The sequence below is a fragment of the Engraulis encrasicolus genome, chromosome 4 (assembly GCF_034702125.1).
Source record: "Engraulis encrasicolus isolate BLACKSEA-1 chromosome 4, IST_EnEncr_1.0, whole genome shotgun sequence".
Lineage (NCBI taxonomy): Eukaryota > Metazoa > Chordata > Actinopteri > Clupeiformes > Engraulidae > Engraulis > Engraulis encrasicolus.
The window spans coordinates 41042508-41055007 of NC_085860.1; the positions used below are offsets into that span (position 1 = coordinate 41042508).

Here is a 12500-nt window from a genome sequence, read left to right on the forward strand (position 1 = left end):
AGCATCCTTAATCAATATTATTGATGCTGATCAACATCAAGTAAAGACTGTATACAGAGTATACAGTATTAGTTTTAGTTTATGTATATTGGCTCTAGTGTAGATCATCAACCAACACACACCATAGACAGCATATTAATAATGATGGTGTACATGCAGACATCGGTGAAGGGAAGGCCACCAAACTGCTTTTCTGTGGTCTAAATTACATCCTTCACAACATGGAGGAACTGGACATTAAATGTTGCAGCTGCTACAACGTTTGTAAAGTAATACCCATACGCCTCCATCTCGAGTTTTGTGTTTCAGACTCTGAGCATCTCTACGCAACTATCAGGGCGCAGAGAGGGAAGAGCAGTGGCAGCCGGCGCTGCAAAGGGCTGTTTTTAAACAGCAGAGGGAAGCGTGTGAAGCGCGCGTGAAGTGTACGAACAGCCCTGACACAAAAGTCTCCATGGGTGACGAGACGGATTCCTCAAAGGCTCTGTGACAGCTCAGAGGAGAGGGGAGAGGACAGACACACAGACGGAGCTATAAACAGATACAAAAACAAATGGAAGAGTTAAGTCTGGCCTCAAAAGACTGAAAACAGGAGGATGGGAGAAATCAAGGCTGCACGATGATGGATAAAATAAATCACGATTATTTGGGTCAAACAGCGTCAACAGTAAACAACTGAATTTTGCGCAGTATGTTATTAAATCACAAAATGAATAACCAAGAATGAATTATATAAGGGATGAACAAAATAAAACGGAATTGTAATAATTATGTAAAAGCCGATAGCATGAAGCTTCGAAGGGCCTATAGATTTTTGGCCAGAAATACCAGCCTGTCAACACGTTCTGGTTGCAAGGACGCCGGAAGGCAGGTCACTATATTGGCCCCTGTGTGATCACAATTAAAGCTTTTTAACAAAAAGATTTGTTTAATTGTCGCAGCCAAAATTGCGATTTTCGATTAATTTTGATCAATTGTGCAGGCCTAGGAGAAAGTAAGTGATGAAATAGTAAAGAAAAAAAGAAATAAAACCATCTCTCTCTCTCTCTCTCTCTCTCTCTCTCTCTCTCTCTCTCTCTCTCTCTCTCTCTCTCTCTCCTCTCTCTCTCTCCTCTCTCTCTCTCTCTCTCTCTCTCTCTCTCTCTCTCTCTCTCTCTCTCTCTCTCTCCACCTGTCATCAGTGTTTCATTATGACGCCTCTATTGGGTTTCGATGCGGAAGCTCTACAGTCCTGCACTCAGCAGTGACTTCACTCTGCAGTTCACAGTCACACCCTGGACACACCACGGCGGGGAATCACCATGGTGACAAACTGATGGCGCACACGGAACCACAAACACCCCCTCCTCCACACAGAGACTCACCCTCATCTTGTGGGTACACACAAATACACACACACACACACACACAAAATGTGTGTGTACACGACTGTGTTTGCTTGCAATCGTTTGTTCGCCTGTGTGCGTGCGTTCATGTTTGCCTCGGTGTGCTTGCACAAGATGGGGGATGGTTCATCCTGTCGGCACCAGCAAAATAAGCACTGAAAATCATAAACAGTCTGTGTGTGTGTGTGTGTGTGTGTGTGTGTGTGTGTGTGTGTGTGTGTGTGTGTGTGTGTGTGTGTGTGTGTGTGTGTGTGTGTGCGTGCGTGCGTGCGTGCGTGCGTGCGTGCGTGCGTGCGTGCGTGCGTGCGTGCGTGCGTGCATGCGTGCGTGCGGGGTATGGTTTCACCTGCTGATAGACAGATCTCCCAGTAATTGCCTCATGGTCTTCACCTGCACTCTCACATAACCTCCAAAATGAGCCCTCAATGCTCCTCAGTGTCCGGGCAGCACCTATCATTTGACCTCAAAATGCTTCTCTGTGTCGGGCCGCTATCATTTGACGTCTCCATGTTCTTTAACGTCCGAGCACCTGCCATTGGACACCTCAGTGCTCTTTAGTGTGTGTGCAACTCTATGCTGACCTCTCATGTGCCCCCTTGATGGTCCTCAGTCTCCATGCCTGACCCCTATTGACCTAATGAACTCCACTGTCGTCTCATCTCGCATCTCTGTCACCTGCCTCCAATCTGTGTTGTCAAAAACAGTCGCTACAGGTCGGAGGCTACGGACGAGAGGACAGAGGAGGAATTTTTCATGTGTGTAGATGATAGGAACATTAGATGAGAGGAGATGAGCTGTATGGCAGACGTGGCCAAAATGGTTAGAGAGCTGGTCTAAAGATCAGAGGGTTGCAGGTTTGAATCCCTCCATTAGCTCTCCCTAAGCCTCCATCCTTGGCCTTAAGTGCCCCTGAGCAAGACACCCTGCTCAAGTGACTGTAACCAATACCTTGTATATGTAAGTGAGTTGCTTTGGATAAAAGCGTCATCTAAGTGTAATGTAATGTAATGTAACAAAGGGGGGGAAATGTGCATGCGAATATGCACACACGCCAAGATGTTAAATCTCACTAGCCAAACACACACGCACTACCAGTAAAAGTGTCTAGTAATTTTTTTTTCACCAGCCAAACTGAGTATTCACCAGCATTTGGCCGGTTGGCTGGTGTTCATTTAGAGCACTGTCTATTAGCAGTTTAGACTGGTCAGTGACCTGCATACACAAACAGTACATTTGATGGGAAACTACAAACGCATGAACGGCTCTTAATACTTCCTGTGGTAAAAGCGGCCAGTCTGAGTGTCTGCTTGTCTGCAGACTCTCTGTCTCTGGCTGACTGCTCTGCTTTTCTGCAAGCCGTTTGTCTGTCTGACCCTCTACCTCTCTGCAGCCAATGTCTCTGCATGCCTCTCTATTTGCAGAGGTATTGTGGCCCCACACTATCTATATATACAGTATATACATTTATATCTACTGCAATAAAGGGTTTCAAATGCATGCAATGGTGTCCAGTGTGTGCTGGGGCAGTCTTCTTGTCTCCTCTGCTCCCCTCAACAAGTGCCCCTCATTTTAGAAGGAAGGGTGGACCTGTAAAGCCTGCTACATATGAAATGCAGTCTGCTACATGGATTTTGTGTAGCATGCTAGTGCTATGGGTGTGCTTTAGAAGGCAGGATGGGAACATGGATCCAGTGTCGTCTGCTACATGTGTGTGTGCTGAATTCAGGGCTGCAGTGTGTTCTGCAATATAGAGTGGGCACCGGGCTGCAGTGTGTTCTGCAATATAGAGTGGGCACCGGGCTGCAGTGTGCTCGGCTAATAGTGTGGGCACCGGGCTGTGCTGTATAGAGTGTGTGCAGGGGGAGCAGGCCTGTGCCTGTGGCTGTGGCTGTGCCTGTGCCTGTGCCTGTGCCTGTGCCTGTGCCTCTGCCTCTGCCTCTGCCTGTGGCTGTGCCTGTTTCTGTGCCTGTGGCTGTGGCTGTGCTGCGGTGCTTGTGCTGCTGTGAGGAATAGCCTGTGCTGTAATGCTATATGCAGTTTGGTGAGGAGGCCAGAGGAGAGCAGACAGGAAGAGGGAGACAGGGAGAGAGGGAGAGAAGGGAAAAAAAAGAGAGAGAGGGTGGGTTTATTTTTAGCCTGTGGAGATGGAGCTCCAGAATTAGAAAAGCAGGTTGTGACTGAGGCACATATGGAACCAATTAGCCTGCTGGACACACACTCTTCATCCCTCCCTCTTGCTCCCCCCTACACACACACACACACACACACACTATCATTTCGCCTTTTTCTCACTTTTTCTCTCCCTCCCTTACCCGCCCCCGCCTCTCCCTCTCTCTTACTGTTCCTCTCAGCATGCCATCTTGAAGTTTCCTTTTCCTGACCCTTTATGTTTTATTTGCCCGTTTCTCTCTCTCTCTCTCTCTCTCTCTCTCTCTCTCTCTCTCTCTAGCTCTATCTCTGCTCTCATTCCTTCTCACTGTCTCTCTTTCACAATACTGTTCTGTGGGAGATAAATACTTTTGGCGCACTAAGAACTTGAAAAAACCCCAACATAAATAAAAAAGATAGTTTTGGCTGATGCGTACGTGTGTGTGAACCCCATCCAAACAAAGGATGGAAACTGCTATTACTATTCAGCCGTAACAACTTCTTGTGCTTACAGTAGAACAAGGAAGCTCCTAACATCCAACTTCAAACATCAGCATATGAGGAATAAAGCATACTGTCTATAGCCCCATTCGGAGGGGACTACTAGTTCTATGAATGGACATGGGACAAAGTGATTTTTATCTCAGAACTTCATCAATAGAAATGGCCTATTCAGACTGGGTTAAAATATCTCAGTGAACGAACAGAAAGTGGAAGGGGTAAATCTTCATGCACGGTTGTGTCTTGTAGTCATGTGCGTGCCATTCATTCCCAACAATATATTATTGGTCCCTTTGAACAATTTAAATAAGGTTTACTAACCCATCAGAATCCAGTCTAATGCGTCTGCGTGTCGTTACATCTGAAGAGTGCATTTGACCTTGCTTCCTGATTTTGACAGCGAAAGCAGTTTGGAACAGCTCCCCAACAAAAGGGAATGCTTACGTCGAGATTAAAAGGTTTGCAGGATCTAAGAGATGTAATGTGGGTTTCTTGCCCTTACGTAACAGACATCTTTAAATAGGGTCAAATTCACACAGGATTAGTATTACCTTGGGTAATTTCTTTGGATCGTTTCACAGGAGATGAAACTGTGGCGAAGTTTATCAACTGACATGGCGTGTTTGGACGAGTCTAGATTCCCCCGCTATTATTACTTCACCCCAGGTCCCCCCATTAAACTAGTCCCGTCCGAATAGGGCTTATGAGGAGGATCCAAGCCATGCTGACCCACAGCAGCACAGCCACACTGGACGCGTGCCTCTGTTCCACTGAGGTTGACAGGCCAGCACAACTGCCAGTAAAAGAGCCATCTGCAATATCTTTTCATGCATTTCAACACTTTTATAGCTCTGTTCATAAAAGTCTCTCTGCTTCCTCTGAGAGCTGTGTGCAAGAGACTCTCTGCTACCTGCCGAGAGTGAAGTGCATAATAAGGCTCTCCGCTGCCTGTGAGAGCGATGCGTCACTCTTCTGTGTCGTAACAGTATGACCCAGGGTCTCGCTCATCCGTATGGCCCAGGGCCCACTCGGCCAGCTGAACGATCCCATCATTTGGTCCTCCAGAAGTCCCCCATGACCCGCCAAGCGCTGCTGATGACGACGCCATAACGACGACGCTCTCACATGAACACACATATTATTTCTGCGATGATGATGACCACACCGCTAGAGCTCTCAGAGAAACACAAATATTAGCACTGATGATGATCACACCAGAAGAGAGGTCTCAGTGGAATACATATACTGCATTAATACTCTGAGGGCACTGCGTTTCAGTGAGCTAAGATGCAGTACCATCATGCTGGGGACCTGGGTTCAATTCAGACCCGAAGTCGCTTCACGGTCCTTCCCAGCCTCTGTCTCCCCACTAATTTCCTGCCTCTCTTCACTGTGCTATCGGAACTAAAAGCAACAAAATCCCATTAAACATCTTCAAAAATATGAATACTGTTATGATGATGACACCCTACGATCTCTCACAGGAACACAAACATTGATGACACCATATGAGCTCTCAGATATCCAAATATTAACATTGTAATTTTGACGACACCACAAGAGGTCTCCAGTGGAACACGGATATTAAAATGGTAATAATAACGCCATATGAGGTCTCGGATGAAAATGAATACAGCCGAGAGCAGCAATGAGGGGGCCAAGCAGTCCAGTGGGGCACTGCTGCTATGGCAACCGGATGCCCAGATGTCAAGGACGGAGCAGTGTGCACACACAGCAGGCGGCATGTCCACCGAGCGACCACTGGCTGAGGAACAAGAACACATCCTGTTTGGTAAGTGGCGGGGGTGGAGTGAGTGAGTGTGTGTGTGTGTGTGTGTGTGTGTGTGTGTGTGTGTGTGTGTGTGTGTGTGTGTGTGTGTCAGTGGGGAGGAGATGGGAAGTCGATTGACTGCTCCCAACTCCCCAAAGTCACAAGTGCAACAGAACTGCACAACACGTCTCTGTCTCAACCTCCGCCACAGATCATCCTCTTCCTCTCAGCCACTCATCAACCCCCCCTCCCCAGATCAGCCATTCCTTCCATCTCCTCTCATATCTGATGTGTGTTAGCGTAGTGTGTGTGTGTGTGTGTGTGTGTGTGTGTGTGTGTGTGTGTGTATGTGTGTCATTCCTTCCCTCTCGACTCATATCTCGCTGCCTTCCTGCCTGACAGCACCAGAGCCTGAGAGTGACCCCCTGCAGATAAACCCCTGACATGCACGCACGCACGCACACACGCACGCACAGCAAGGGGCGGTGTCACCGTGTCAGGGAGGGGAAACGAGAATCAAATGAAAGGGAGGGATTTGTGAAATAGGAAGTGTGTATGTGTGCGTGTGTGTGTGTGTGTGTGTGTGTAAATGTCTGGGGCACTGAGCCTGTCACAGTATGTCGCATGTTGTCCAATCTCTGTTCCATCACATCTTAAAGCACAGGCCATGGAGTTCATCTTGTCTTTGAATTCAGGTTAATGTTACGTAGGTGTGTGTGTGTGTGTGTGTGTGTGTGTGTGTGTGTGTGTGTGTGTGTGTGTGTGTGTGTGTGTGTGTGTGTGTGTGTGTGTGTGTGTTAAGGTCAGTCTCAATGTCAACTGAGCTGTCGGCAGAGGCGACATGAGGAGAGGTTCAGGAGCGATCAATCAACCAATCCCAGGTGCAGAAGCGATCAATCAACCAATCAAAGCTGCTCCAGCAAGCGGCTGCAAAACCCCCACAGCCTCATAATCGATAACACTTAGCCAGCACCACTTATTACACAACACCAGGGCTGCTCACACCAACACATGCGCACGCGCGCACACACACACACACACAAACACAAACACACAAACACACGCGCCACCCCTCATCTTGTATGCCTGCATGTCCTGCTGTAGAGTATAAAACTGTGGTGTTGTGAAGTAGCTATTGCTATGAATGGAGAAATTGGTATTAGAGTGCTAGTTAGTGAGTGATCATCTACTCAACAGTAATTTTGAGAGATAGAAAATGAAAGAAAGCGGGAAGGAGACATAGCAGCAATGAGTAGAACAAAAGAAATAAAGGGAGATTAAAAAAATAATTTAAAAAACGATGTATTCCGTAGAGACAGACAGACACAGACAGACTGAGAGGCAGGCATTGTGTGCAAGAGACAGAGACAACACAGAGACAGAGTAAGAAATATGGGTATGGAGCAGAGAGGTAATCTTCCCCTGACTCAGCAAGACTGTATATGGGCCACCGGGGAGGAGAGGAGAGAGGAGCATGGAAGAGGGGCTCAGAGAGAAGAGATGGTAGAAGGGAGGAGAAGTCAAGGGAAAGAGAAGAGAAGAGAAGAGAAGAGAAGAGAAGAGAAGAGAAGAGAAGAGAAGAGAAGAGAAGAGAAGAGAAGAGAAGAGAAGAGAAGAAAAGAAAAGAAAAGAAAAGAAAAGAAAAGAAAAGAAAAGAGAAGAGAAGAGAAGAGAAGAGAAGAGAAGAGAAGAGAAGAGAAGAGAAAGGAGGTGGAGAGAAGGGTAGAAGAGGGGATGAGAGGAGAGGAGAAAGGTAAAAGAGAGGAGGGCTGTATGTGAAATGAGAGGTGAAGAGGAGAGGTGTAATAGAGAGCCGTCTGGGGGCTGCTGAGGAGAAAAGCAGAGGAGTCTCTAGTCAGGTCTACTTCTCTCCTCTTAGGGAAGTTAAAACACATAACCATATTGGATATATGCTAGGGGTGTAAATCACAACCTTCATGACGATACGATACGGTATCGATTTCTTAAATCAGGGATTTATTCAATTTTTTTTCGATACTTAAGAATTCTCCACGATACGATGCGATTCGGTTCGATTTGATTTTTTCCTATTACTTTTCCACTGCTATTGTGTTATGGAGCTAGGGTATTGCACAGGGGCCAGCGATTCGATTCTTTTCGATTCTTAAAAATGCCCCATGATACGATGCGATTCGATTAAATCGCCGGCCGATACTTCCGATACATCGATACATTTCGATTTTATTTACATCCCTAATATATGCAGCCCTATACATGTTTGTCTATTGATATTACTGATACAGGATACGGGGAGATAAAATAAACAATTAGAGGAGAAGATACATGCAAATGACTAACAATGTGACACTTCAGTCAAGTTTTCTACACATGAAGGTATGTTGTGTGCCAATTATTGCATCTGTTGGTCTATGTGTCTCATTCTGCTAACACATTTCCAATGTAGTAGCTTGGGTTTCAATGGGCAGTCATGGGTAAGCGCGGTTAAGGCGTCAGACGTGACGTGGCCCAAAGGTGGCCGCTGGTTTGACTCCCGAACCGCCAGGTTGGTGGGGGGAATAATTAACCAGCGCTCTCCCCATCCTCCTCCATGACTGAGCTAGCCTGAGCATGGTACCGTCCCGCCACATTGCTCCGTTGAAGTGCTGTTTGGGGCTCGTCCCTTGCATGGGTGAGGCATGAATGCAATTTTGTTTTGTGCAGTGAGCACTGTGTTTTGTGGAGTGCTGTGCCACAATGACAATGAAAGTTTACCAGGTGGCCTTCCCCTTTCATATGGTGAATCATTTCATTTTATACACTCAAATGCATACTGTACATCCAATTCAAATGGTATTGCGAACGTCAACAGTCTAGTTGTAATCAAGTAAACTTATTTTTGGAGCTTAAAAGACTGAATTATAACGTGAATACAGTGACAACTATTGTGAAATGTGATATAAACAGAGTGTGTTCCTCTCCACTGTACAGTGAGTGTTTACTGCACAACTCTGTGATTTTGGCGGGAAAGCAACAAGCAATACAGGAAGCAGAGGAACCCCCAGGGGCGTAACCCAGGCAACAGCAACTGATACAGCACAGCAGAGAGAGGCAGTAGAGAGAGGCAGTCGAGACGACTACAGAAATGAGAAAAACACTAACCATCAAACCACACGCACGCACGCTCACACACACACACAAAACTAACCAACAAACCACACAGCTGCTGAGAAACTGCCTGGTAGCAGCAGAACCTTCTCTCTTCCTCTCTCTCACATACACAAACACGCACGCACACCCACACTCACACTTCGGGCCATGTTTCGGAACACACCACACCAAACGACAGGAAACACAGCACTTCCTGTGCGGAGCGAAACGGAAAAGACCCACTTCCTGCACGGAGAAGGCCTACTTCCTGTCCCGCAGAGGAAAGATGCTCCCCACCCTCACAACAATTATTAAACACCATAGCAACACGGGATGGAAAAGACATGTATGAGAGAGAGAGAGAGAGAGAGAGAGAGAGAGAGAGAGAGAGAGAGAGAGAGAGAGAGAGAAAGCAAAACAAAACAAAACAAAACAGAAAAAAAACCTAAAGAGTATACTTTGTGTAGTAGTGGTTGCAGAAGAGTTGAAGAGAAAAACAGCAGAGAGATTGCAGCTCAGGACAATATCAGGACACAAAGGGACTTGGAGAGCAGCTGTGTAGTCTGGCCTAAATAGTTGCAAACACACTCGGCCCTGGCCTGTACAACACACACACACACACGCACGCGCACACACACGCACACACACACACACTCCTGTACAACACACACACACACACACACACACACACACACACACACACACACACACACACACACACACTGTCCTGTACAAAACGCACACACACACACACACACACTGCCCTGACCTGGGTATAACACACACATTAACACACACACACACACACAGCCCTGACCTGACCTGACCTGTATAACACAGAGACACACACGCAAATACGCAAAACACACACAGCACTGCAGTGTTACATAGGAGCTGACACGCCCCTCTTGTGGTTTACACACAGAACCAAGCACCACATGGGTGCCACAATGAACAACAACACTCTCTTTCACGCACGCACGCACACACACACGCACGCACGCACGCACGCACGCACGCACGCACACATGCACACAAGCGCGCACACACACACACACACACACCTATTGCAAACGCAGGTCAGGTAATTCCACACAGAAATCATCACATGTTGCGGTGCTTAACATATTGAAGTACGCATGTTCACTCCCACTCACAATGCATCCGTGCACACCTACACACACACTCACTCACTCAGGCACAGCCCATGAGTTTGAGGCCAAATCCCTTGCTGCCCTGGGCTGCAACAAGAATGGGCATGAGTGGGCACGCAGATCAAAGACTGGACATCAGGAATCAATGATGTGGAAGGGAGAAGAAAGGAGAAAGAGAACAGAGAGAGAGAGAGAGAGAGAGAGAGAGAGAGAGAGAGAATCTAAGAGCAAAAGAGAGGAGGGGTGACTACAGAGGAGAGAGTGGGAAAGCTGCCAGGATTTGCTCAATCCCCTCCAGAGTCGAAAAACATGCTCATTGCTCACCCTTTGCTTGAAAAACAACACTCACCCTGTGTAAAAAAACAGACCTTAGCCCTGTCTATCTCCTAAACCTCAGACAACAACACTATGAAAACACACACACACACACACACACACACACACACACACACACACACACACACACACACACACACACACACACACACACACACCTTAGCCCATCTAAACATCAACTGAAACACTAACACCTGCAAGACACGCTCACCTCTGGCTCAATGCTTATCTCCAAACGTCATTCAGACAGCAACACCAACAGAGGATCAGAGAGGATACACACACCCTCCCCATCCCTCAGGGCTAGACCTACTTACGCCACGCACGCACGCACGCACTTCTCTGTTGGCACAACATATACACACACACACAGACTTACTTACATGTACCTTGAACAATACAGCTTGTACAAATGTCTGCAGAGCTCCAAGTATAGCAACATACAGCGACCCTGATGATCTGAAGGCCAAGGAAGGAGTAAAAATCTCTCTCTCTCTCTCTCTCTCTCTCTCTCTCTCTCTCTCTCTCTCTCTCTCGTACACCGTGATCTGCGGCCTACTGGGGATTGGGGAATATTTTCTGCTTTCCTTGGCATGGCCAGGCTTTCAGCACACAGGGCAGCGGAGAAGAGAAGAGGGGTGCAGTAAATCATGATCTTATACTGCTTACGCCAAGGAGAACTTTCTGCAGTATGCACATCAACAACAGTGACCTGGAAATCCTTGGAAACATTGAAAAACAAGGTTGCCATTTCTTTAAAGGACCAGTTCAGTCAATTTCAATATGCTATTGTATTGCTCACGACACCCTTGACTTGTCAGTACCCTGTGATGCCACATTTTTCGGCTAAGCCCTTTCCGAGATATGATATTCTAATGGGGGCAGCGTTTGTTTACATTTTTTTTTTTAATGAACATAGGCCTACTCCAAATATTATCCCAAAAGGGACCGCTGTTTGCTAGTTGTCTGCTGATGTTGTATAACCTTTCCGATGTTTTTGGGAATGAATAAACATATTTTTTTGAAATGTAAACAAAGCGCTGCCCCCATTACAATGACCAAGATCTCGGAAAAGGCTGAAGAAGAAAAAAAAAAACCCTCAGGTACTGACAAGTTCAGAGTAGTGTGAGCATTAAAGGGGTATGCCACTATTTTGGGGCGTAATACAGTTAATATCGTTGGCCAGGGTTTATAAAGGTGGTTAAGGTGTTTTTCATGTTAAGCGTTGTCTTGATTTAAGACAAGTTAAAAGAGGGAATATGTGACTAAGCTAGTGAAAGTCAATGCATCACTGTATCATACACAATTGACTGAACTGGTCCTTTAAGCCAGTGTTTCTCAACAGGGGTGCTGATAAATAAATTATGTAATATAATACATATTTGTCTAAATTGATAAGTTAATGCTAGTCAGTGGAATCTTTTATCTGCCATTTACGTACAATAAAGTAAATTTAGGTCACCCCAGTAAGCTGCAACTTCGAACGTAGGTCGTGTGACCAAATGTGTTACTTTTCTAAGCTTGTGTAGTAACGGATGCGATGCCATGTTACCGCTTGTTGGTTTGGGGTGCCTTGAAATTTTTCATGAATTGAAAGGGTGCCTCGCCTAAAAAAAGGTTGAGAAACACTGCTTTAAGCTTCACTACCAACTAGTTGTTCCATGGTGTATTTATGCTGGCTGAATCTCCCATGCTGCGTTTATAGTCATCTTTCATTCTTTAAAAAATAGCACAGGGCAGCGCAGTGGTGTAGCGCGCTAAGCCCCCCACATTTGGGCTTGCATGCCCAAGGGCACCCAGTTTGGAATCTGGCCATGTCCAGTCTTACCTGGGTCCAGGAGCCGCTGCGGGTCCAGGTGAGGTGACGCTTGGCCTGGGGAGCGGGACCGACTGCGCTTCGCTCTCGTCCTTCTTCAGGTAACTCTTGGCCTCTCTGGAGTCTGCTGCCACCTCTTTAGTCACACTGAGGGGGAATTAACAAACAACAATTAACAACACATAATGAATGAATAATTAATGAATAGTTCATGCTAGGGGGCAGTATAGTTCATGCTGGCGACCAGCATAGTTCATGCTGTGGGTCAGAAGAGTTCATAG

At 46.6% G+C, this 12500-nt stretch overlaps 1 protein-coding gene across 1 annotated transcript in view; it reads right to left on the reverse strand.

Moving 5' to 3' along the window:
• The window catches only part of cfdp1 (craniofacial development protein 1), a 63311-nt gene that overhangs the window by 40518 nt on the left and 10293 nt on the right, over positions 1-12500 (reverse strand). The window contains exon 5 of the mRNA XM_063197428.1: positions 12232-12366. Coding sequence (XP_063053498.1) covers positions 12232-12366 — 135 coding nt within the window. The remainder of the gene's footprint in view (positions 1-12231; positions 12367-12500) is intronic.